Source organism: Danio rerio, chromosome 13, assembly GCF_052040795.2.
Source record: "Danio rerio strain M-AB ecotype USA chromosome 13, GRCz13ab, whole genome shotgun sequence".
Taxonomy (NCBI): domain Eukaryota; kingdom Metazoa; phylum Chordata; class Actinopteri; order Cypriniformes; family Danionidae; genus Danio; species Danio rerio.
In genome coordinates, this window is record NC_141033.1 from 39447501 (window position 1) to 39475000 (window position 27500).

The 27500-nt window shown below is 37.1% G+C and overlaps 1 protein-coding gene across 9 annotated transcripts in view; it reads right to left on the reverse strand.

Moving 5' to 3' along the window:
- nin (ninein (GSK3B interacting protein)) overlaps nucleotides 1–27500 on the reverse strand; it is a 41827-nt gene that overhangs the window by 8539 nt on the left and 5788 nt on the right. For 3 of the 9 annotated variants that reach the window (XM_087279611.1, XM_087279612.1, XM_087279614.1), the window contains exons 2-24: nucleotides 25852–26043; nucleotides 25128–25215; nucleotides 23413–23585; nucleotides 19173–19218; nucleotides 18877–19049; nucleotides 18210–18353; nucleotides 17977–18135; nucleotides 17749–17885; nucleotides 16022–16162; nucleotides 15216–15390; nucleotides 14948–15058; nucleotides 13353–13442; nucleotides 13138–13264; nucleotides 12954–13045; nucleotides 10592–11661; nucleotides 6571–6669; nucleotides 6430–6481; nucleotides 3861–3998; nucleotides 3690–3767; nucleotides 3452–3598; nucleotides 3199–3366; nucleotides 2992–3117; nucleotides 1340–1435 (exon numbers count right to left, since the gene is read on the reverse strand). In XM_087279611.1, the coding sequence (XP_087135737.1) occupies nucleotides 1340–1435; nucleotides 2992–3117; nucleotides 3199–3366; nucleotides 3452–3598; nucleotides 3690–3767; nucleotides 3861–3998; nucleotides 6430–6481; nucleotides 6571–6669; nucleotides 10592–11661; nucleotides 12954–13045; nucleotides 13138–13264; nucleotides 13353–13442; nucleotides 14948–15058; nucleotides 15216–15390; nucleotides 16022–16162; nucleotides 17749–17885; nucleotides 17977–18135; nucleotides 18210–18353; nucleotides 18877–19049; nucleotides 19173–19218; nucleotides 23413–23585; nucleotides 25128–25215; nucleotides 25852–26034 (3813 nt within the window). In that variant the 5' untranslated portion in view covers nucleotides 26035–26043. Of the gene's footprint in view, nucleotides 1–1339; nucleotides 1436–2991; nucleotides 3118–3198; nucleotides 3367–3451; nucleotides 3599–3689; nucleotides 3768–3860; nucleotides 3999–6429; nucleotides 6482–6570; nucleotides 6670–7792; nucleotides 9858–10591; nucleotides 11662–12953; nucleotides 13046–13137; nucleotides 13265–13352; nucleotides 13443–14947; nucleotides 15059–15215; nucleotides 15391–16021; nucleotides 16163–17748; nucleotides 17886–17976; nucleotides 18136–18209; nucleotides 18354–18876; nucleotides 19050–19172; nucleotides 19219–23412; nucleotides 23586–25127; nucleotides 25216–25851; nucleotides 26044–26121; nucleotides 26540–27500 lie in introns of those variants that run through there. The other 6 variants (XM_087279606.1, XM_087279607.1, XM_087279608.1 and 3 more) reach the window with 5 other exon arrangements.

The following is a 27500-nucleotide window of genomic DNA, read 5'->3' on the forward strand; positions in this document are numbered from 1 at the left end:
ACAAAGCTAACTTGTGTTTGTGTGTATGCGCATGTACTCGAGTGAACTTTATAACGTCATTGCGTGTGACTCGTCGCTTCAGAAAGGCGAGAAAATTAACTCCACAACAAATACATCAAATAAACGTAGTAAATTTTTTACTGTGGTAGAGGAGATCTGCTTCATTCTTGTCTGTCACTGAGCTGTTTGTCTAAGTGAAGGCTATAGCTGTGACAAGCGCGTGGGAACGGTGGGTGGAGAGAACCAGCTCATTAGCATTAAAGGCACAGGCAACAGAAACAGCTACAATGTTAAAATAGCTCCCATTTTCCAGATTTAAAGTTACAATAAATAATCTGATTGGTGTTTTGAGCTGAAACTTAACAGACTTCAACATTCTGGAGACACCAAAGGATTTATATTAAATCTCGAAAAACGGTTAAAATTGGTGCCCTTTAAAAATACCTTTAATCTAAACTTTCCTAAAGACAGTGGTTTCCCAATAGTTCTGGCCAATTAATCGAATGGAGATTTCATGTACCTCCTGTCAGTAAAGCTAATTCTAGTATTTTCTCACAAGGTCGTAGTTCACTGGTTAGCTACGCAAAACAACATTCAAAATTGAAATATGAGGATAAACATTCTGTGATAATAACAGCTGTTTGTATTACTTCGCAATGGCTCAGTTTAATAAATGCTGCACATGAAAATACGACATATATTTTAAGCTAAATTGACATCTGTGAAATGATTCTGTAGTGGTGTTTTTTTTAGTTATGCTGAATCAATGAAAGCAGTTTTTCAGTTTGGAATTTCATGGGTTTCTTCTTTGTAACATATTTGGAGTTTCTGCAAGAGCGCCCTCTAGCCTTCAGCAGAGATTTACTACTGAACACAAAGCCATGCTTTCCTGACAAGAGGTGCATGACAGTCGCAGCTTTGCCCAATTTGCAAATTGCAATTTCATTTTGATTAATCGGCTAACCGCTCTATTTCTAGTTATAGAACTTCCAAATCACACGTTTAGAGCAAAAGAATCATCGTTATAAGCAATTAACCAAACTCAGTGTTAGATTGGTGCATCACTCTACATCATCCAACACCATTCACATCAACACCACAGGCAGCTCTCTAAAACTGCTGCTACACCGCAAACAGACCCAGTGCTGCCCACATGCTTTCCAGAAGTGTTTTAATGAACCAAGCGAACAAACAGACACCAGACGAGGCCAGTTCACCAAAGAAATAACTAGATGCACACTAAATAAGTATTTAGTATTTACAAGTATTTATTTACACACACACACACCATGACCCGTCGTGAGGAATGTGGTGCTGGTGAGCTAAGAGTGTGTGTTACCTGTATGTTGAAGTCTGGGCCATCGCTGTTATGTGATCCTCTCTGTTCTCCCGCCAAATGTAGAGGAGATGAGGGCAAGATGGCAGCCAGCTGAGCCTGAGACAACAAAGCATCAGTGTATCAGAGTAGCACTTATTTTAGGGGACAAGTGTTTGTGCATGTTATAGGGATGCTAGATGTCTCAGCGCACAAAGTAACTGTGTTGTGATACTATGATGCACTGATGACAAGAAAAAAAGAAAATGTCTGGCAGAAACTCGTTTGAGATTCCGTCTACTGTTGAAGATATTATGAAAACTGTTGGAAACCTGTGACCACTGACTTGATATAATACTTGTTTTCCCCTTAATATGACTGTGTGTGCGTGTATGTGAATGTTTCCAAGAGATGGGTTGCGGCTGGAAGGGCATCCGCTGCGTAAAAACTTGCTGGATAAGTTGGTGGTTCATTACGCTGTGGCGACCCCGGATTAATAAAGGGACTAAGCCGACAAGAAAATGAATGAATGGATGACTGTGTTTGTGTTAAATGTGTGTGTGTTAGGGCTGCTCGATTATGGGAAAAATTATAATCACGATTATTTTGGTCATAATTGTAATTACGATTATTCAAAACGATTATCAGTTGAAGTCAAAATTATTCGCCCTTCTATGAATTTATTTTTATATACAAATATTTCCCAAATTATGTTTAACAGAGCAATTTTTTAGGGTATTTCCAATAATATTTTTTCTTCTGGAGAAAGGCTTATTTGTTCATTAATTTCAGCTAGAAAAAAATCTGGTTTGAATATTTTGAATCCTATTTTAATAGCTCCATATTATTAGCCCCCTTAAGCAATATATATTTTTGATTGTCTGCAGAAGAAACTACTGTTACATAATGACTTGCCTATTTACTATAATTAAGCCTTTAAATGTCACTTTAAGCTGAATACTAGTATCTTGATAAATATCTAATAAAATATTATGTGCTGTCATCAAAGCAAAGATAAAAGAAATCAGTTATTAGAAATGAGTTATTAAATCTGTTTAAACTGTGTTTTAAGCATCTTCACTGTAAGAAAAAAATTCCTTCAGTCAAGAGCAGCGAGTGGATTTTGTTCTTTTGTCGTTTGATTAATAATAAAAACAGCAGCAGGAATATCGCACGCTGTCACTTTAAGAATAGTGCGGCTCCGATATGGTTTCTCTTTCACGTGTCTTTTGATTCTCAACTTGTTTGTTTATTAGACAAATGAGGATTAATATGAATAATCACTAAACACCGTGCATGTATTTGATCATTAAAGCGCTTACATTAGGATGGCGTTAGATGTGTGTGTGCTCTGCTGTCTGAGGCTAAGCGCGGACCGGGCGCACACAGAAACACACACAATACCTGTCCGAGGCGAAGCGCAGCGCACACACACACAACAATACGTGCTCTTTCGCACTTAAAAATATGAATGATGCGCATCCCATGCTGCAGAAGTTACATTAAAGCACATCTTACAGTCACTTTCACGTGGAACTGGAAAGGAGGCGGTATATGATGGAATAATCGTTTATCTCGATTAATGGGTTTTCATAATCGTTATGAGCCGTAATTGAAACCGGGTTTTCGATTAATTGCCCAGCCCTAGTGTGTGTAAAACATTTATGCTGTGTAACCTTGTTTCGAGTTGACAGCAGCTGTGAGTGCAGAGCCTCCATTTCACGCTTCAGGGCAGATTTTTCTTGATCTGCATTTTTCACAATTCCCCTCTGTTTTGCACTCAGTGCCTCCAGATGGCGGATCTGAAAAAGGAACATCAACATCATTACTAAATGCTTGCACACATCCTGTCTCTGAGAAGAGTTCAGTAATCCCCTTCTAACCTGCTCCTTCGACGTCTGCAGCTCTGAGCTCAATTCATTCATCTGTCGTTTGAGTTGCTGGTTCTCTTCTTTTAGCGAGTGATGCTCCGCCTCCATCAGCCCTGATAGCTCCGCCCATACACGCCTTCCCTGCTGATGACCAGCAGACACAACAGAGACCTCCAGCAGCTGATATGGAAAAACAGGAAGAGAAAGAAAGTTGCAGTGTCTCCACCTACAGGCAATGACAGAAACTCCTGCCCTCGATACTTACCTTTTCATTAGCAGACTGCAATTGTTTGTGCAAGGACATCACTTCCTGTTTGAGGGCATCTCTTTCTTGTTGTGTGATGCGCAGGTCAGATTTGAGACGAGCGTTTTGCTGAGTGACCGTCTGTAGAGAGGAGTCCAGTGACATGATCTGAAAGAGAACAGGATATGTGTTGAGTCACCTGTACAAAATAACGAATGGTCCACACCAGATCATTGTTTTATGTATGTGCTGTTTGTACCTTTTCTATGCACCGATTGAGCTCTGATCTAAGCAGTTCCTTTTCTGTCCTGGAAGAAATCTCCTCCCGATCACACAACTGCATTAGAGCATTTACAGAAAATATTAATTTTATGTTTCTGCCCCAAACTCTGGGGATAGTTCTACGACCTTTACACATTTGCAATCATACCCCATTCTTCCCATTGGCCGAGCCGTCATGCTGTCGAATCACTTCCTGGAGTGCATGTCTAAGCACATGATCTGAATTCTGCTGTAGAATAAAACTCTCTTCCTCCAGCTGCTGTCCCAGACGGCGAGGCTCTGAGAGCTGAGAGGAAAAAAGTAATTAAGTGTGGACATGATTAAGAGTGGGGCGACCCCGTGGCTCAATGGTTAGCACTGTTGCCTCACAGCAAGAAGGTCATTGGTTCAAGTCCCAGCTGGGTCAGTTGGCATTTCTGTGTTGAGTTTGCATGTTCTCCCCGGGTTTGTGCTGGTTTCCTCTGGGTGTTTCCGTTTCCGCCACAGTCCAAAGACATGTCATATAGGTGAAATGAATAAACTAAATAGGCCGTAGTGTATGTGTGTGAATGAGTGTGTATGGATGTTTCCCAGAACTGGGTTGCAACTTGGTGTTAAACATATGCCGGATAAGTTGGCGGTTCATTCTGCTGTGGCGACCCCTGATGAAAAAAGGGACTAAGCTGAAGGAAAAATGAATGAATAATTAAGTGTGGATATATAATTGACCATGGCTGGTCCCGCAGTAGCGATTGCATAATGTCCAATCAGATGAATCTAGTCTTACCGTAACTATCCTCGTCTTGTTTCTTTCACAAACACACGTTTTAGATGCCATTTATCAAACTCAAGTTAATGAACTGATTCTTTTACTATGTTAGACTTATCATGATACTAAATTTCGGTACTGAAGTGTTAAAAACCCCCCGTCAATTTCCCAGTAACATTTAAGCACTGTTGAGTGTGGTCTTAAACGTCGCTGATTTACCAGTGCTCAACAGAAATGACTGTGATTGGCCGTGAAGGTCATCAGTTCACTGAACTTCACTGATGTTTACAGAGTACTAGCTAAGACCGTCTTCAACTAGAAATCAACTGGGGTCCGTTCTTCATACCTCGCTTAAATGATCTAAGATGATTTGGCAGATCCTGGATCGTTTAATCTTGATAACCGATCTCTCGCTAATTTGGTTCTTCAAACAAGTTCGCAAATCAGATTAGAATGTCTGGATAAACTGATGTAAGATCGCTGCGTGTGTTGTGAAGGACAGATCTACCGATCCTTGAAATCATGATCAGCAATGCAACGATTAGCTGACGGCACATCAGCGTAATGACATCATCTGATTAATATTCAATTATCCATGTGAGCAAAATTACATCAAATTAGCAGTAAACAGCTTGTTAAATATGACACGCAATAACCTTTACACTTTCATGTGTCAAAAGTATTTATCATGTATTTCAATGCAAATCAATGTATTTAGTTCTACATTTAGAAAAGATTTTCTTTATTATAGTAGCCGTTTTTTAATCGGTGTAAAGGATAACAGGTTGTTTACAAAAGCATTTTCACATTGGTAAAGGCGTCTGCAACTTTTGTGAAGCATCAAATCACTGGCATATTAACTATCAAAACATGTTTATGACTGCTGAAATGTATTATTGCTTTAAAAAAATAGTCACATATTGTGCATTTCTATTATATACAATTTGTACTAAAGCGATCTAAAAAGTTCATATCAATAAGTTTTCTCTTTGCACCACCAGGTGGCAGTCTTTGTACTTTCGAGGGTGCAGATTGCATAAGTTTTATTAATGTGTATAACTTTATTTATTTTATTAATAACTATAATTTTATATATATATATATTTATAAAATATGTATCATTTTCCCAAGTGTATATAACTACTACTGTAAGAAAATATCAGAATTCAGAACATACTTTCTGTATTATCTTTGCTTGAACCGACTAGTTCCTAGCAGAACTGTTGCTATGACAACAACTCTCGGATCAGCTTTGAAGAACGAAACGATCCTGGATCGTGTCAAATCGTCAATATCCAAATCCTGCTAATTGAGTAATCCACGTACGAAGAACGGACCCCAGATCTTTGCGGATTTAAAACGATCCAGTGTCGTTGTATTTGGGTTTGCGCTTGAGCAGCGAAGATCGGTGAACTGCTGACCTTAGCAGCCAATCACGGTCATTTCTTTTCAGCACTGGTGGCAAATCAGCTGTGTTTAAGAACGCGATCAGTGACGCTTAGATGTTAGGGGGAATGGAGGTTTTTAAAATTTCAGTACCGGGACAACACTATTTCAGACAACACGATAGTGTTCTACAGATGACTGCATTGTTTTATTGCTTACCGGGTTACATAGACTGAAGCAGGGAAGCATCCCCACTGTGTTTATCTGGTGCCATGAACTAAAGCCTTGAGGCAACTTAAGCGTATTACTCTTAAAGACATTGTGATGTTGTTTGATGCCTAATATGCTTTTAATTGTTTGAATTAAACTTAACTGAATGACATTAAAGTGACGTTTACACCATATCTGCAATAGCTAGAGGTTTGTAGTCCACAGCATGTTGCTGTTGTAATGTTTACAGTGCTGATCCTATACTTCCGGGGTTCTTCCCACCGCAGCATCACATTTGCTTCTTAAAATGGCGGCCGCATGAAATAAGCGTATTTAAGACTGTTTTAATTTGTGAGTAATTAAATAAACTCACCTGTCTACGGAGTGCTTGAACTGATCTCTTTCCTTGTTTGATGTGCTGTAATCTGAAGAAAGATGTAGGTCACATCATTCAACAGTTTAAAATTTAAAATGTTAAGGATGCTCAGGTAAAACAACAACATTCCCATCTTACCGTGCATCATCCTGGTTCTCTCTCAGGTCCTGTTCTCTCACTGTTGAGATCTTGTGCCTTAGAATGAAGTTTTCTTTAGCCAGACGACAAACTTCACTCCTAAACAAAAAGTACATTGTAAAATATATTCTGTGACAACAAACTATGAGAAAAGGATTAAAGAATGCATCAATTCCTTTATTTTTGGATGTAAAGTGGTCCCTCGTTAATTTCGGGAGTTAAGTTCTAAAAATAACCCACGATAGGCGAAATCCAAGCAGTCACCTTTTATTTTTTACAATTATTATAGATGTTTTCAGGCTGTAAAACCTCACTACATCCTTTATACACTTTTCTTAGACTGGCATTAACATTTTTACACTTTTCTCTCATTTAAATCATTTTTCTCTCAAATGTCAAACCCTCATAGAAAAATAAGTCCAGTATTATAGAATGAAACCAAAGATCTACCGCAGGTGCCTTTGACGGTGCAGAACGTTTCGTAGACATTGTGGCGAGAAAACTTTTAAACATACAGTACAGGAATTCATTTACACTGCTAGCAAATCAAAGATTTCTGTTAATTTGGAAAGCTGAACACATTCTGTACTGTACAGGGGAGACACAGCACAGAGGAGATTGATTGACAATGGTCTACAGCCAGTCAGGACACAGAACACTGTAGGAAAATGCACTGTAGGAAAAAAAGCATGTCAAATTGCCCGAAACTGCAAAGCCGTGAAAAGTGAACCGCGTTAAAGCGAGGGACCACTGTATTTAAAAATCATTATAGCTCACATTGAGGAATCAAAGAATTTTTTTTTGCGATTGATCAACTTATATAGAAAAGATATCGTCCGGTACACATTTGATGCATTTCAATTCACAAACATCTTTCCCATGGAAAAAAAAAACACAATTTCAAAAAGTTTGGTTGCGTCAGAATTGGTGTAAACTTTTAGTCTGTGAAATTACATTTTCCACATACATTTGCAATTATTTAAATGAGGAGTTTAGGCAAGGGTTAGGTCAGATGTACAAAAGCTAGCCAAATCTCTTTTCTCAAAACTGGGGTAAAACTCATTCACCAGAAGGTTGTGGGTAGGCAAGAGGGGTTTATGGTGGTGGGCATGGCACTCTGCAAAGAGGCAGGGTCTACACAAGGACTTAAACAGTGGTGGCTGAGCAAGAGGGAGCAGACCGATTAAGTAAATCAGGGGACTTTTCTAATGAAGCAGGACACAAAAGATATCACATGGTACCTCCGCTCTTGCATTTGTGTGTGGATCCTGAATGATTTGCTCTGCAGATCAGCAAGTGCTCGGCGTAAATGCAAGTTCTGTTTCTCAAACTCTATGCAGAAGAATTCAAGCTCTGCCACTGCAGCAATCTTCTCCTTCATTTCAGAGTTGTGCAATGATTTTTTAAACATATTTGAAGAGTCAGAGTCCCACTGAAGAGCCTTACCCTGTTTGACAAATTCCTGAAGTAGCACCTTCAGTTTGGAATTCTCTACTTGTAGTAGTGTGGTTTCTTCCAGAGCAGATGACTGTTGCATGTGAAAGTCCTGGACTATGTGCATCTTGTCCTCCAGACTCTTGACTCTCTGCTCTAGTTTCATGTTGTGCTCCATGAGCTGTAGGTTTTCTTGGATACTTTGCTCATAGCAGACCTTTAGGTTAGCAAGCTGCACATCTTTAAATGTGGCCACCACTTCCTTAAGGTGTTTTGGTATTTGATTTATGATATTCTCTTCTTCCAAATCCTGAAGTTTAGGGCTTGGCAGGAGGGAGGTGGTGGTCTCTGAAGTTTTACTGTACTGTATCACGGTATCTTGAAGATCAAGGATCTCCTGCAAGCACACATCTCTCAAATCAGCTACTTTGTCCTCTTCGTTAGCAGTAGTTAGGGTACAAATCTCATTTGCAAAAGTCACAATTTCACTCTCAATGTTTGCAATGCTGATATTGTTCTCTAAATGGTTTTCTTTTTCAGGTATGTCATCTGTGCTTGGAGATTCATGGTGACCCAGGCTCTCCTGGATGTAGTAAGGTGCAAACTCTTCACAGATTCGAGCTTCTATTTCTGTGCCTCCCTCTGCCATCTCCAAAGATTCATTCTTTTGAGTCTCTCTGCTATTGGTCTTTAAATTCTGCAACTCACTCGATTTTGCATCTTCAGAACCATCCACTACTACATCGAGATTTTTTGTAGTTTCTTTCTCTTCTTCAAGATCAAGAGTTTCTGATCTACTATTGTTAGGTTCTACAGCAGCCATGACTAATTTAACATGACAACAAGAGTTTGAATCGATTCTATCATTTGTAACTCCAAGTTCTGGGTGTATGTGAAGCTCTGGATCACTAACATCAGTTACTACATCCACTACGCCGGCTTCCTCTTCATCATCTTGGTTTACAAGCAGTGATATGATGTGCACTGGAATAGCTTTATCAATTGACTCTGGGCAGGTATCTTGGTTGAGTTGTGCACTAGATTCTCTGCCTTCTATACTGGATTCCGCAGTACAAGATTCTCCCAGAGGTTCTGCACAAGGTTCTCCAGTGCTTCCTGTCAACCGTAGGACAATTTCCTCCAACTGCACCACTCTCAATGCCAGTGCATCCCTCTCTGAAAGCAAAGCCTGTCTCTCATGCTTTAATTCCTGGTGAAGGATCTCCTCATCTTCCTGGATCGTTCCCATAATCTCCATGCTTTGGAAAGAAAGCACTTCTCGCCTGCTCTCCAAAGCAGACAGACTCTTTTGCAGCTCTTCTCGCTCCTGAATAAAATCATCCACGGCCTGTTTCAGCATCTTTTCCAGCTCTGTGACTTTGCTCTCCGTTTGTGCCAGCAGTAGGTCTTTGGCCTCCATCCTTTCTTGCACTTGTTTGTGCAGCTCATTGAGTTGGCGGCTCAGCTCAATCTCTTTGGTTTGAGCAGCACTGGCAAGAACCTCCAGCTCAGTCTGAAGCTGCACATTCTTGTCTGTCAGAGCTTTAATATCTTGTGTGTGTGCAAGTTTAAGAGACTGGCGCTCTAATCTGAACTCCTCCTTCTCTAGGTCCAGTGCCTCCTTTAACAGTTTCCACTGTTGCTCCGTCTCTTTGCTGGTTATCTCCGATTCCTCCTCCCAAAGGGCACGATTGGCAGCATGCTGTTGGGCAAATCCTGTAATCTGACTTTGGTAGTGTTGCTCAAGTTTTTGCAAATCAGCCTGAAAACGTTCAGACACTGCCTCCTGGTCACTATTAAAACGAGCCTCCACCTCTTCAAGTCGCTGAGAGAATTGTTTCTCCAGCTCTTTCCTGCACATGGTCAATCAACATCAAAAGCTTATAACATTACAATAATTGCTGAGTATTTATTTTAGGTAGAGCAGAGTCTAGGATTTGTAGATTGTAAATCTTTAAGGGCACCTATGAGGAAAATATTTTTTTAAAAACTGTTTGGACAGAACTGCATGTAGGTATAGTTTGTACATATAGTGTGTAGGTATAGTGTCCAGCTGTGTGAAAAAAATATTTTTGTGTAACACCTCTTAGAAGATAAAGATAGTATTCGCTAATATTATTTGTGAATTAAAACTGGTTAATATAGTTCTTTAGTGCTATTGAATTGTAGCGTGCTTTTTTTGGAAGCCGTGATGCTTCTTAAAGAGATAATTCACCCAAAAATGGGTGATTTTAAGATATAACCCTCCACTTGTTCCAAATCTGAGTTACTTTCTTATGTTGAAAACAAAGACAGATATACTGAAAAATGTTAGGGAAAAAACACAGCAAGATTCATAATAGTTTTTATTCTTAATATGGATGCCAATGGCTACTTTTCCCTAAAAAATTCTTCAGAATTTCTTGTTTTTATCTTATACTCCATGAATAACTGGCTGTTAGTAAAAGGTAATATACCATTTATCCAATTCCAAAATGGTGGCTTTAATGGTACAGTACCCTTTAAACATTTTATTTCAAAGCAAATTTTCCAAAAGTTTAAAGTTAACTCCAGTTAGTAATTTTGCCAACCAACTAGTGCGTCTTACCTTTGTTCTGCAATGTCTGTGCGTAGTTTCTCCAAAAGGCTACTGAGTCTTTCCCTCTCCTCATTGTGTTTGGCAGTCAGCTCCAGCATGGCCCCCCTGTGGGCCTCCTCCACCCGACTCTGCTCTTCAATCAAAACCTGCTGCCACCTGCTCTCCTGCTCCTCTCGGTCCACCTGCAGTCTCTCTCGCTCCTGCTCCAAACAGGCCTGGAGCGCCTCCTTGTGCTGCCTCTCTAGTTGAGCCCTCTCTCTCGCCCAGTGCTCAAAAATAATGCTCTCGGTCTCCTCCTGCTGTGTGCGGAAGTGCTCTCTCTCCTCCTGCAAACGCTGTAGGAGCAGAGCGTGATGTTTGTTTTCTATTGAAGCCCGCTCCTCATCCCATTGCTGCCTGAGCCTCGTCTCTCTCTCCGAACGCTCCTCCAGAACGGCTTGCAGTGCCTCCTTACTGATCTCCTCCAGCTCCTGTCTCTCCCGTTCCCACTCCTCCCGAAGTCTCCGCTCTCTCTCCTCCAGTATAGAGTTTAATTTCTCCCTACTGCTCTCCTCTAACTCTTGCTTCTCCTGGTCCCACTCATCCCTCAGCCTCTTTTCCAGCTCAGTACACTCATGTTCTGTTCTCTGCTGCATCTCCTCTAGCTGTGCATTGAGCATTTCCTCATAGCTCTTCTGCTGTTCCTTCCACTGCTCAGTGAGCCTCTTTTCTTTCTCTTCTTCCAGTCTCTCTCTCTGCTCGTGCATGCTCGTCTCAAGCATCTCCTGGTGTTTTAATTCCATCAAACTCATCTCCTCAGCATGCGCATTACTTTGCTCCTCATAAGCAGTCTGTTTCTCCTCCAGAACTTGCACCTTCGCCTGAAGTTGTTCAGCACAGGTTTTGGCGTCCTGGGCCTCCTGAGTGAGAGAGTGAAGCTCTTGCTGGTGGAGATTTTGGAGAACAGAAATCTCCTGCTCCAGTTTGTTGGCTCTCTCGAGTTCTCTTTCCATCTCCCCCCTCAAGACCTGCAACTCCTGTTGGTGATTAAGAGAGAGAAGATCCTTCTCCTCCTCTGCGCTGCGTTTTTCTTCATCAACCTACAGAGGGGGTAAGAGAGCAACAGACATGTCTCAATTTTTATCCAGGATAGTTATTTTCATCCAGGATAGGGTCACGAAACACCAAAACTCATTTTTTTGAGCCGTTTACATGTGTCCCATGCTGCTAAAAACACAATTAAGACACATATATTTCACAAAAAGGTGAAAAATGTTTTTGCAATATTTCGAGCAAATTCGTTCCTTTGGTTTGAAACAAATTTTTGAAGCTGCGTCACACCGATTAATAGGCCAATCCGGAATCTGCGCACGCAGAATTCCACAGATTTTTAGCCCATCATTAATTGAGTTTATTTACTTGAGTAAATGTGTGTAAATCTATATTTATTCAGTTTTTAAATTAATTTCAGTGATGTTATTGACTAATGTGAAAATGTTCATCTGATTTATGTACAATGCAGTTTGTACAGTATTAATTTCTGTTTTTTACTAGATATATTATGACAAACTTGCTTTACTTACCAAATAAAGTGAATCTAATTGGATTTGCATTTTAAACATTAAATAGAAGTTAAAAAGATATTATTTTTTATTTTATATATTAAGGTTTTTGTTGTGATATTCTCAAAATAATTCCGCAGAAACCTGCAGATTTTTACCAAAATTCTGCGCAGAAATAGCAAAAAAACATCTGCAGATCCCGTCTGGACCTACCGATTAGATCCTTGAGTGTAATCCAGCATGTAGACTGGCTGTCTGCACCTGCGAGTACATTGTGACGTCTCTGAGTGTGCAGCACTAATTCAAGAGTAAGACTAAAGGTGATAAAAGGTAAGATAAAAGATAAATTAGCTTAGAGTGAAACAGTGTTTGTTCAATTTTTAATTTTGTTTCATTACCAGACCTTCTAATTAGGACAAAAATAAACTTTTAACTAAGAAACAATTAACTAATATAATTCCTTTTTTAAAAATTTCTCATTACAACTTTTAAAAACTATTAAAATCGATCCGAGATCAGGTAAAAAAAAATATAAAACCTGTTCCTTTATTTGCCATTTTGGGCGATTTGGAAGTTCCAAACAGAAAAACATTTTCAAGTGTTTCTTAACAGTAATGCTGCAACAAAGCTGTAACAATTCCTACATTTACATGCAATTCCCTGCTCTGAAGAACTGGTTTGAAAGCAGCCATCACTAGTCCAGATACACTTCTGACACATGAAGCATCCCCCCCCCCTTGTCTAGTGTCTGTCTCACACAATCCTTTATCAGGGAACTTTTATCCCCATAAGCTCTATATTTATATAGTATATGCTTATGTGCATCTCACCATTGCTCTAATGTTTTCTATCTCTCGCTGATGTTGTTCAAGTAACATCTCCGTCTCTAGACTCATGTTTAACGGCTGCTGCTCCTGAAAACCTAAACAGGTACACACATAACAGCACATGTAAGAAACCCAAGACTGAAAATTTATTTGATTTTAGCTATGAATATGAGGATATGCATGTTACCTGGCTCTAGACTCTTGCTGGCCATTTCATCAGACAGACTCAGTCCGAGACGTCTCAAGGGTGTGTGGCCTGAAGTCTGATATTCCTCTAGCTGAGCTTCCAGCTCATCTATACGGTCCTGTAGCTCCTATAATACATGCACATACAGATTTGAGACAGAATAATAAGCCTGAAATAAAAAGTGGGAAGTTAACAGAGATGGAGAAGTTACAAACCCTGCACTGCTCCTCATAGCTCCTGCGCAGCTGTCTCAGACGATCCTCCTGCTGATAAAACTCTGCACTGTCTGGATCCAAATCACCAAACTATACACGCAGAGATAAAAAAAAATCTTCTTGAAACCCACAAAACTACTGAATAAGAAAAGTTTTAAACCACTGACATAAATGACAGAATCATCTGAGTCAAGCTCTCATTGTCCAGATGCACCTGCTTGTGTCATTCTCATTTCAACAAGCTATCAATCGAGGAGCTAGCATGTATAGCTAGTCTGACACCCTCTTCCATTTCTGCTCTTGCCTTTTTAATTACCTATATTAAAACTTTGTGATTTAATATAGGGCGTCATAGTGGCACAGTGGGTAGCAGGAATGCCTCACAGCAAGAAGGTTGCTGGTTTGAGCCTCGGCTGGATCAGTTGGCATTTCTGTGTGGAGTTTGCATGTTTTCCCTGCATTCGCGTGGGTTTCCTTCAGATGCTCCGGTTTCCCCCACAAGTCCAAAGACATGTGGTACAGGTGAATTGGGTTAGCTAAATTGTCTGTAGTGTACAGTATGTGTGAATGAGTGTGTATGGATGTTTCCCAGTGATGGGTTGCAGCTGGAAGGGCATCCGCTGCATAAAATATATGCTGGATATGTTGGCGGTTCATTCCGCTGTGGCAACCCCAGATTATTAAAGGGACTAAGCCGAAAAGAAAATGAATGAATGATATAATATAGTTGGAGACATAATATACTTCATGGAGAGACAGCATTCTTGAAGATCAATTACACAAAATTAAGACTTAAACCTGCTCATTTGTTTTCAACTGTGATAACTAATAAGAGCATGAATTGTGAAATGGCATAGTTTGATATGCATTCCTCCCCATCAGGTTTGGGTTTAAAAGATGTCTAATAGACATTTTGCCTAAAATGAGGCTAAACTTGGGCTATCAGTGGGAAAAAATAGACAAGTCATCAAATAGACAGACTCACTTATGTAGTCATTCATATGTCTATCTGATCTCAAATTTGACCTCAACTTGAATTCCTCAGAGTTTGTTTTTGATTAGGTTTGTTTTAGACCAGGGGCCTGTACCATGAAGCCAGATTAGCTGACTAGCCAATTAAGTTTCAGTTTAGTTTGCACAAATTCTAGGTTTTAGGTACCATAAAGGTAGCTCAGCTGCTTCAAAACACCATGGCAACATGGGTGATTATCTAAAACCCAAGACTGGTGCAAACTACACTGAAACGTAACTGGTTATGCAGCTAATCCAGCTTTATGATACAGGTCTCTGCAATTCCTTTCTTCATATATGCCTAAAAAACTGAAACAAGGAAGAAAACACACCAGGTTCTAAAAGAAATGCTTCAAAAGACCCAAGCGTGAAGTCACCTTTAATTACAATGACATTTTCAGGTCTAGAAATCCTATCTAAAAACCTACCTCATTAATTCAGGTTTAAGGTCTACAGGTGAGATCCCTGATCTAAATAATGTCAAAACTTTGTTTAATGATATCATAAAAAAATGTCTATTTGTCATATGACGTATGCTTGTTTCTATTTATTGTATGTCAGAACTGATTTGCTGGTTTCAGTACCTTCCCTTTCAAAACACCGTCCAGGTTTTTCTGTACTTTGTTCAACTGGTTTTCAGCCTCCACCAGTTTCTCTGTGGTCTCAATAAGCTCTGACTCCAGACGACCATTTTCCTACACAACGCATTCATCGAAGACAAACAAATATATAACACATTCTCCAGTTCCAACAACCAAATAATTAATCACATCCATGCTGACAGGAATGTGATGTGTAAACACAACAGGCAATTAGTGGTTTAAATTAAAACATGAAATCAGTGATGATTACTTTAATGGTAAGCGTTAGGTGTTCTCGTAGGAAGGTTTCATCATCTCTCATCTTGCTAATTTCTTGTTCAAGCTCTTCTCGTTGCTGATTGGCCTGCTGTTGCACAAGCTCCATCTCTTTACTGAGCTCTGTCCTCAGAGCAGTCATACTCTCTTTATACTCCTGCTCCACCCTCCTGTGCATATTTGTATGATTGAACATAAAAAAAAAACACACATGCATGACATGATTACACATGCTCACACCCACGTGTACAGACCATAAATTAGGACAGAACAAGCCTTCTGTGCTTATGCAACAGAAATCTGCATGTAAACACAGATATTGCTAGAAAAAAAGGTCATGTCACAAATGAGATGCATAGAGATGAGATTTTATGGGTGGTTCTTATGTTAAGCGTAAAATAATAAGTGATCACTAGGCCCACATGGAATCTGTGCAAAAAGAAATCAGATTTTTATTTACATCAGCAACTTGCATCTTTTTATATTAATTTCTGTAATATTATTATTATAATATAAATATAGTGATATTATTAATATGCAAATGCAAAAATGATGTACAATGCAATTTGTAAAGTAATATTTTCTTTTAGTGGGTGCATTGTATGAAATGTATTATACAAGTTCTAATAGTATTTTATTTCGTGTGTTTTTTTTTATTATACCTCTTAAGCTCATACACTTTCAAAATCATTCCACATAAATCTGCAGAAACAGAAAAAAAAAGACTGCAGATTCTGTCTGGTCCTGGTGATCACTTATTAACAAGGAAAAAGGTGGATCTGACTGAAGGTGAAAGGTTACCGGAGGTTGAGTTCGTTGTTGCGCTCTATGGCAGCATGATGATCGTCCACTTCAGACGCCAGCTCCGATTTCAGTTTCTCTGCTGTGTCCAGATCAAAGCGAATTCTCTCCTTCTCACGCCTTTCCAGGTCAACACACTCACTGTCACGCAAAGAATAATCAGATTAGAAGAACTGGAGCTCTGAGGCTTTTCAAATGACCAAGAGTGAAACTGAATAATTACTGATGTAGAGAGCATGAAAACTACTCAAAGAGCAAGTCTGAATGAGCTAGAGTGATCCTAAGTGTGAGCAAAATTTGGAGCGAGTCTGCATATGTTATTAATGCAGATTAACAATTTGTGATTTAGATCAAGAAAAAACTTTAAGCTTGAGAATAAGAACACACTGGGGTAAACTGGACTGGAACAATCTGAATAATGAAAAAAAAAATTTTTTTTTTAATTCTTTAAGGTATGAAAATACACTGAAGTAACTGAAAAGTGATAAAGAACTGAGAAGTGTCTAAAAAGCAACTGGAGTGATTTGATGTTTCAATACTGATCTAGACGTGTGGGTTTTAATGGTTATATACTCCATGAAGACTAAAAAAAAAACTGTTTGGTACTTATGACAAAGCTGCTTGTTCTCCTTTTTTGTGTACAGAAAAAAAAAACAGAGGTAGTGTGTGTATTAACATTATTCTTATGTTATACATAACATTAAAAATTTACTTTAATTACTTAAAGCTATGCCTAAGAAATCCAGTAATTAAAGAAATTTGTAAATTCAAATTATTATACAATTATATACATCTTGATAGGCTTTATATAAATAATAGTAGTTAACTTTCGATTAATTTTAATTAACTTTTTAAATATTTTACAAAAACTATTCCATGCTTAGAAATGGCACTCAATATTCCCTTCTTAAATCCAAAGTATTTCAACACTTTGGAAATCCTAACTATGTTATTTAGCAAACAAATTTAAATAAACTAATATTTAACACATTTATTGCAAATAAACATTTGAAAATGTGTGATACATTCCTACATATATATTTGTAATTCTTGTTTATAGCAAATGACCTGTATATTATGTTCATATGTATTTGCATATCCCTAATTATTAATAGCAACCTGTACAGTATGTTCATCTATTTGTATATCTCTGATTCTAGTTAATACGACTTGCATATTATGTTAATAGTGTATCCATCTGTAATTATTACCCAGAGTTTTCAATAATTGCTCTTATAACGCAATACACCTATAATCTGCACTTGCTGCTATTACACTCCTGGTTAGACCTAAACTGCATTTCAATGCCTTGTACATGTGTAATTAAAAAGCTGAATCTAATCTAAGGTTTTTCCTGGCCTGAAATGAGGTGGTGGTATCTCAATCATGAAAATGTTGCTACTTAAAACAAAAACATTTTGCATTATTCTTGTGATCTTATCAAAGTAATACATTATCTGATTACAAAAAAATACTAATATGTCATGTTTAAAAGAAAAAAAGAAAAAAAAAGTTTCATTTTAATTAATTTTAAGCTCATCTTGTCACTTTGCTGAAACTGAGAACCACTGATGAGGCAGAGTAAATGTGAACAAACTGAAGTAATTTAATATGATTTATGCAAAGAGCTCTGGGTAGAGTTTGATTAAATTAATTATTCAGATGATTATAAAGTTATTATTCTGAATCACGCATCTGGACTGAGCAAGAAAGACACATGGACTCACAGCAGATGTCTGATTTCTGCCTTGAAGCTCAGTAGCGCCGCCTGGTGGATTGAGTTCTTAGTGCTCAGCAGCTCGTTCTCTAGAGCAACGGTGAGCTCCGACAGATTCACTTTACCTTCCAGATTAAAATCCAGAGCCTACAAAATAAAAAGCATGCATAAAAGCTAATTAAAAACATCCTGTAATAAACACAGACATATAGAGGTCTAAACTACTAATGTGTTTTACCTGCAGGATCTCCGAGCTGTTATCCACTCCCTCCTCTATCCACCTGTTCAGCAGAGTTTCCACAGGAGCGTGTCCCGATCCATCATCCAAATCAGAAAACACTCGTAGAGCGATTGTACTGCTTAAAGCGCATGAGATCCTACGGCCTGACTCATCAAACTTGAAGAAGAAAAAGATGTTAAACTCTTATATTTGCGCCGCTACAATACACAAAGCCTATTTTAGCACAGTACCTGAGTGGAGTGGATTCTCTTTAATTGTCTGTAGGGTGTGGATGCTGATGGTGTGGGTGGTTTGCTGTGGTTTATTACACATGAGATAAACTCCTGCACATCCATTAGGCTTTCATCAGCACACTGTAATAGATCCTCACCCACCTTGGAGGATTTGAACACACAAGGACCTTCTGTTAATATAGTACACAACCTCCCAAAGTAATAAATGGACGATTGCAAGCAGGACAATTAAAAACAACTGTTTAAATAACTGATTTCTTTTATCTTTGCCATGATGACAGCATATAATATTTTACTAGATATTTTAAGTTACTAGTATTTAACTTAAAGTGCAATTTAAACGCTTAACTAGGTTAATTAGGTTAACTAGGCAGGTTAGGGTAACTAGGCCAGTCATTGTATAACGATGGTTTGATCTGTAGACTATCCAAAAAAAAAAAAAAAAAAGCTTAAAGGGGCTAATAATTTTGACCTTACAATGACTTTGAAAAAATAAAAAAACTGCTTTTATTCTAGCTGAAATAAAACTAATAAGACTCTCCAGAAGAAAAAATATTATCAGATATACTGTGAAAATTTTCTTGCTCTGTTAAACATAATTTGGGAAATATTTAAAAAAGAAAGGAAAAAAAATTAATAATGAAAATGTGAATAATGAAAATACCTCAATGCCAATGTGTTGGCAGAGCGCGTGCAGCTGTGAGAGTGTGGCCATGCCGTTTACTGGCAAAGAGAGCTGAAGACAGGCATTCTGCAGACGCTCCTCCAGGTCACAGAGCGACAGAGCTTTGCCCCGTGGTGTTGTGGGTTCATCAGGGTTCCAGAGGTGCAGCTGACCTGCACATACACACGCACGCACGCACACACGCACATACAAGACACAGAGTCACATGCACAGACACACCAGTGTAAAGTAAACTCTAGCATAAGAGGTTTGTATTATTTGAAGTATGAACTCACCCTCTGCTTCAAACTCCTCAGAAATGCTCATGTCAGCATTCCAGCGCTGTAATCACAGTAAAAATAAAATGCAAGATGAAACAAATGTGATGATTTTAGTTCCAGAAGGAGGCAGAACTGAGCAATGAGACAGCAGATCTCTAGATCTTGAGCTGTAGTGGATTAGTGGTATGAGCTAAGAACGGACTTGATAAAGGATGTTAATGACTAAATTATGCAATTGGCCTGTAAAACTTTTCTTAATGCCCTAAGTAATTGCACCAACATGTTTAATCATTTTATCATTCAAGTTAAAGATTTGTTGACTTTTTAAATTAAACATTTTGACATTTATTTAATGCCATATAAGCTTTATTCATTGGCTAACTTAAATGGCAAAAAGAATTCAGAATAACACAGATACAATGCACACAGAACTAAACAATCATGTCATTACATTTATTAATTAATATCTTTATTTAGCACACCCAATTACTCAAAATTGATCATATGTATATTGGATGTAATTTTATATTTATCTTATATATTGTCTTATCTATTTATTAATACATGTTGTTCTTTAGAACTTCATATCTTGAAAAAAAAAAAATTAAAAGCTCTTAAAAATATAATAAAGCATAACTGTTGTCATCAGTACAACATTTACATAATAAAATAAATAATAAAAAAACTAAAATAACAAATACACTGGCAACCTGTATATAATATATAATAAATAACTAAATATAAAATAAAATGTAAAAAAAAAAAAAACACTTAATTTTCATTTTTGGCTAAACTACGCCTTTAATATACCAAACCTACTTGGCTTCAATGCAAAACTAGCCACAAGCGGTGTGAAACTAAAGAGCTACTCAATCAGGTCTTTCCCTATTGTTTGGCCAAGATCATTGTGTGCACGTGTTCAAATAGTGAATTTCTGGGGGTGCAGGGAGCAGATGGAGAATATGTGCAGTGGAATTCAATGGCTGGGAAGGGGTCATTGTTCGTCAACAGAGATCCTCCCCCTCCAAACACACATCTGCTGCTGCAGGACCAGAGGATTGTTCACACATCGGCCCATCAGACAGAGCTCCGCGCAGCCATGTGTGTTAATGTGCACCTGCTGGAGAGTGTGGCCCGTCACAAACAAAAGCTCACAAAAACTCAAGCCTGAATGAATTTGATCAAAATCTTTTTGTCGCTGGACATCATTGCCCAATAGTTTGTGTGTTTTAAAGCCAGGCATGTGCCTTCAGAGAAAAGCTGAACTCTCATTCACTCAGAGACATGCTGAACTGCTGTCAGAGCAGAGGCCAAAACTCACACAAACACACATGCAGACTGAGGCTGTTTACACTAGTGTGTTTTCATTTAAACATGCATAACATTTGCTGCAGTCATGTCAAGGATCCATAATAATACAGAGTGTTTGATCACTAAAAACGAAGACTTTTTAAAAAAAAACGTTGAATGGTTTTTGGGCATCACAGTGGCGCAGTGGGTAGCACAATCGCCTCACAGCAAGAAGGCCGATGGTTTGGGTCTTGGCTGGGTCAGTTGGGATTTCTTTGTGGAGTTTGCATGTTTTCCCTATGTTATGGTGGGTTTTTCCGGGTGCTCTAGTTTCCCCCACAGTCCAAAGACATGCACTATAGGTGAATTGAATAAGCTAAATTGGCCGTAGTGTATGTGTGTGAATTCAAGAGTGTATGGGGGTTTCCCAGTGATGAGTTGGCAATCGCTGCATAAAACACATGCTGGAGAAGTTGGCAGTTCATTTCGCTGTGGAGACCCCTGATTAATAAAGGGACTAAGTCAAAAAGAAAATGGATGAGTGAATGAACGGCTCCAGAGCAAACGGAGCAAAACAAAGACATTTCCCTGATTGGCTCTTCTGAATGGTTGCATTTTCTATCCTGATTTCTGATAGCCTTTCTCATATATAACAGTGACAACATCTGTGTGTGTGACAACCTTTTGCATGCACACTATATTTCAAAGCACTGCAGTAAAACACAAAGTTACACTGTGCAATTTAAGTGTTCAACTGGACAGTCTGTGCTGCCAAAATACATTAACCTGGATATTAAAACATGAAAGTACAAAAAGCCAGGTTTCCATGAAAATTTAGAACATGTGACATTTAGTTGTTAAAATATTATAAAAACAACTTTATGGTGTTATTTACACCTAATGCCACTAAAATATACAGTTGAAATCAGAATTATTAAACGCCCTTTGATTTATTTTGTTTAAAAATGTGTGAACAAATAATATAATATAATTTATTTTTTTAATATTTCCCAAATGATGTTTAAAAGAGCAAGGGAATTTTCACAGTATGTCTGATAATATTTTTTCTTCTGGAGAAAGTCTTATTTGTTTTATTTTGGCTAGAATAAAAGCAGTTTTTAATTTTTTAAACACCATTTTAAGGTCAAAATCATTAGCTCCTTTAAGATATTTTTTCGATATTCTACTGAACAAATCATCGTTATACAATAACTTGCCGAATTACCCTAACCTGCCTAATTAACCTAGTTAAGCCTTCAAATGTCACTTTAAGCTGTATAAAAGTATCTTGAAAATTATCTAGTAAAATATTATGTGCTGTCATCATGGCAAAGATCATATAAATCAGTTATTGGAAATGAGTTATTAAAACTATTATGTTTAGAAACGTGTTGAAAAAAAATCTCTCAGTTAAACAGAAATTGAGGAATAAACAGGGGGACTAATAATTCAGTGGATTAAATAATTCTGACTTCAACTATATTTGGTGAAATTTGCTGCCAACTAAAATATGTCTTTTTATCCTTTAAAGCAGGGGTGCCCAAACTTTTTCTTATGACATGCCAAAAAGCAGACTTGATTGAGGGCTGTGGGTCGAATTAAAAATATCAAGCTGCATTACATTAAAGTTTCCATGATTAATTTCCTAATTTATTTCCTAATATTTAAAAAAGTAACTACAAAACTTTGCTATAAATTCTATTAACTAATGCAGTCTATTTAAAAAATTATAATGCACTTATTATAGTAAAAACATAAACAATACCATTAATAACACAATGGAGTTCAATGATGAATGCACTAAGCTGTACCTGCCTTTGCCTCGATTTGCTCGCTTATTTATTGTACTGTCCTCTATCTGTCGACGGACAGTATTTACATTTTTAAAGATCTGATTCATTTACAAAACTAACAAAATGCAACGTTAAATTTCAAAATGACGCTCTCTGAAAGATAATCACCAATTCTGCCCCTCTTCTCAAATGGGATAATGGGCCAAATCAAAGGACAATATGGGCTAACCCTAGTTTAGGCATCTCTGCTTTAAAGTACAGCAATTACAGTATATTGTTAATAATGAATAATATTATATTTCACATCTTATTTAATAGCTTTTCACTATATTTATATAGTTATTATATTTTCTCTCAATGGAATTTAATACAAATAATACTGAATACAATTATAATTTGCACTTATTTAAAGGGGACCTATTGTGCAAAAATCACTCGAATAAGAGGTTTAATTACAGTTGTGTTGCAACAGTGTGAATATAGTCAGCTTCTAAAAGGTAAAAATGAATTCATTCTAATTTTTAAAAATCACACTTCATATTATCAGTCTGCAGAAACACTTTGATTGACAGTCTACCTTTGTACATATCATGAGAGGGGGAAAGCCCCACCCATTAGTGACAATCTCTCCTTCATTAGCATAAACAGCCCTGAGTGAGAAGCAGCCATCTGCCATTAGAGTTTTCACCTGCTGAAGATAACATCGGTGACTAAGAGGAGTTACAAATGTGGAGAGGATGCACAAATGAACACTGGAGTCTCCATAGACTGCCTTCTTTTGGGACACTTATTTTGACATTTTCAGCTTTTCACAGAGATAACGTTAGTCCTGTTTTTGAATGCTTGTGTAATTCTGTGTTATATAGCTGTGTTATATGGGCTACAATTTTCTACTATAATTGTATAGCTGCTTTTAGATTGTCATGCATTTTCAGCCATACAGTCCATATGGGGAGCACCATTATGAACAATAATCGTTTTCGTTCGTGTAAACATAGCCAGAGTGTTTCTGCTCGATCCGGTCAAGGAGACTTTGTAGCTGAAATAATCTGAATTGTTTCTGAAGGAGAGTCTCAACTGTAACCTTCAACATTATCTGTGAATTCAGATACAAGTGACTCCGAATGAGAAGAATGCGGCACAGCCTTCACTGTTGTTCATGCATATTTTACCTCGCGCTTCCGGGGTACGGTCCTGTCATCGCTCTCTTGAGCATCTTCATCCTTCTCCTCCTCATCATCAGCCTGTATGTTTGAATCAGTATGTGTGGGAATGAACTCCGGAGCAGAGCGTCGGCCGTAACGTTTACTGCCCTTTACAAAGCGTGGCTGGACTTCTGGAGAATCTAGGAGAGGGATAAATGACTTATTTAATATTAATACAAAAATATAGATGCATTTCCTTACAGTAAAATCTAAAAGGGGTCAATTTTGTAAAAAAATAAAATAAAATAAAAAATAAAAAAATAAATCTTTCATAGTTTAAATTGATTTTTATTGGCAGTTTGAGTCATTTACAGAAAATAGCAACTGTGAACATGTGAACAAATTCAGTGGCATTTTAAGCATCCGTTTTATAATGTAGTGGGAGGGGCGTGTCAGATTTTAGAGCGCATTTGATTGGACAGAATATCTCAAGTGCATCTAACTTGTTGATCTCCTGCATGCAAATTTTGTCATTGTTAGAGCACTCACAGATAACCTTTAAGCAATAGTTTGCCCCAAAATAAAAATTTCCTCATCTCCAAATTGTTTCAAACTTTATGAGTTTCTTCCTTCTGTTGAACACAAAAAATATATATATTTCGAAGTATTTTGGTAACCGGTAGCCATTGACTTCCATAGTAGGAAAAAAAATACTTTTGAAGTCAAAGGTTACAGGTTTCCATCATACTTCAAAATATCTTCATTTGTGTTTAACAGACGTGAGAAAGGTTTGAAACAACTGGAGGTTCATTAAACGGACAAAATATTCATTTGATCCCTTTAAAACTAACATATTCATCCTAAAAGCCAAAAGACTTACTAAACTTCCCATTTTAGGCATGAACGAGAACTCTGATTATGTGGCTTGTTAAGCTGAGGTGGTCTCTCGCATTTCTAAACAACCAGATTTACAGTGTTGTCATAACTTAAGACTGAAGAATGACCCTGTGGCACATTTAGAGAGTCAGATATCAAAAAGTCAAGGCCACTCGGCAAGCACACACACTTATGGCACATCATAGCAGCTGCATATCAATGCCCAGGATAGCATCATGAACTGTGAGATATTAGAGAAGTCATAATCAGAGAAGAGCCTTTTTTAAGAAAGTATCTTCATTTACTGTCTCCGTTCAGAGAGTAATCCCTCCTTAATCCAGATTTACCCTCACCTCCTCCCTGAGTTCCGCTGACTGGCTTTTAATACTTTCTCAGTTACATCAGGATTCCTAAATGCCCTTTGATCGCAACCTGCAGTAAAAACACTGTCCTGTGTCTCTATTTACAGCCAATTACAGTAAATGGACAAAGCGTAAATTAGAACATGATGGCAAATAGTACAATAGTTGCGAGTTTGCAATATAAACAGGGCAAAATACTAAAACCGACTGTATTAAATATTCATTTTATCTTGTTACATAATGAGTGTTTAGTAATGGTGTTTGATTAGTCAACACCAATACCAACATCTAGATGTATTTAATGACAAATAAATATATAGCTGGGTCAAAAACAAATTAAATTATTCCAATTTTATGACAGTGAAGCAACCCACTTATTTGGCATAATATTGGGTTGCACAAAATGTTTAATAACAATTATTGCAATTGCAATGATGTATAAACCTGCAAAGTTTCAGTTTTTAACCATTTACTACCATTATGCTACATTGATATCATCTTTACCTGGTTGTTCAAGACACTCCTCTTCATCATTTGTATTTGTGCTTGATAAAACAAGGATCAGCGCATCCTTAAACTGTTCAAAATCAACCTGCAAAATCAAAAACGTAGCAATAAATCACTTTTTTCTCTTTTTTCAATCTATCAAGACTATGCACATTTTGTATATACACACACTTCTGCTTGGGTTTTACACACATTAATGTGTTTTATATCCTTCAGTTATTAATATCTTTAAATAAAATAAATTAGACAAGACAATACTAAAATAATTCAATAATAAAATAAAAAGAAATATTAAATGACACCACAATAATACCAAATAAGTCACTAAAGTGATACAAAATAAAAACATACAATTCAATGACACTAAAAACACTAAATGAAATGACACTACAATAAAATGGCACCTAAATTAAATGGCATGCGCCAAATGAACCAAAATAAACAGTATAATAGATTACATTCATATAAAGACTTAAAATGAAAAATTATAAATAAACAAAAGACATCGAACCCGAGCAGCAATCTCAGCCGTATACATTTAGATATTTTACACTAAAATAAAATATGAATAAAATATAAGACACAAAAACTGTATCATATATTATATTACATTTCTATAAAAATAATTAAAAATAAATAAAAACAATTTAAATAAAAAAATAATAATAATACATTTTTAACCAAATATTTTTGTTTAATTAAAATAAAATCAAAATCTCACCCGAGCAGTGATGTGGTCATCCAGCAGTGTGTGTAAGAGTGTGTTGAGTGTGTTTTCCTCCAGCTGAAGGGCCTGACACAGATCACTCAGTTCTTCAGGACTCAAAGAGCCCAAACCGCTCCCATCGAAACTCTCAAACACCTCTTTCAGTCGTTCCTCATATTGGTCCCTCGCTCCATCCATCAGCCTTTCCTACAGACACACACACAAACATCATTACATCCATTCACTTTTGTCTAATAAAGGCAGACAGTTCACTTTCACACTTACAATAACTCCAATGACCTGCTGTCCAAAACACAAGGATGCAGACACATCCATGAGAAAGCAGAAAAACCCAATAATGGACAATGAAGAGCAACGCCGAGCTTGAGCACAAGTGCTGAATATACACCGACACACACACACGCTCGCAGGTCACTTCTACAAGAGAGGTTGTATTGGCTGTCAGCCATTAAAGGACTACAGCTTTCATAACAGTAACGCTTTTAGAAACCTGACATTTAATTAACCATTGATACGTTCTGCTCAGTCTTTTTGTCAGATAAAGACTTAAGAAATCTTTCAGCATCTCTAAGATTTTCTTTACGTCAAGTATCAGCATTTTGAATTAAAAATGTATTTTTTTTGGTGCGAGCACAAAAATATTAGTAAAATATCAGTTTTCTGTTTTACAATATTACTAATATTAGAATAGATTTAATCTAACAAAGCATTAAAACACTTAAAAGATTTAGGTTAACACGCACACATCCCTTTTACTGCCTACTCAACTAAAAGATCAAAATATGGTCAACCATTTGGTAAAGAAATGAAGGTTTTAAACAATGGCTTGCACAAAAACAAACAAACAAACATAATCCTGCTGCACTACTACACATAATTTAGATTTTATTGTAAAAAAAAAAAAAAAAAAAACAGCAAGAAAACATGTTAAAAGAGAATCTGAAATATTTCATAGCATACTTAAAAAATATTGATGATTTAGTATTTAAAAATAATTTTAAATAAATTGGTCTTGCACATTTTTTTTTAATTTGTCATAGTATTTGTATTGATTCCGGTACTTTTACCATAAACCGACATAAACTATTTGCTTAAGGTTGAAATTTTAGAAATTATGGGATGTGTTGGAAAAAAAAAAAATGCATCCAGTTTGTTTACTAGCAATCCAAAACATTTTTTCTTGGTTGGGCAATTAAAGGGATGCATTACATAAACAGCTAAACTGAAATTCATTTTTCCAACTTGCATATACTGCTCAAAAAGGGAACACTTGGAGATACAGTATGTTGTTGTTTAAGGGTTCCCTTTATTATGTGTACATATACATACATATATATATATATATATATATATATATATATATATATATATATACATACACACACACACACACACACACACACACACACATACATACATATATATATATATATATATATATATATATATGTGTGTGTGTGTGTGTGTGTGTGTGTGTGTGTGTGTGTGTGTGTGTGTGTGTGTGTGTGTGTGTGTGTGTGTGTGTGTGTGTGTGTGTGTGTGTGTGTGTGTATATATATATATATATATATATATATATATATATATATATATATATATATATATATATATATATATATATATATATATATATATATATATAT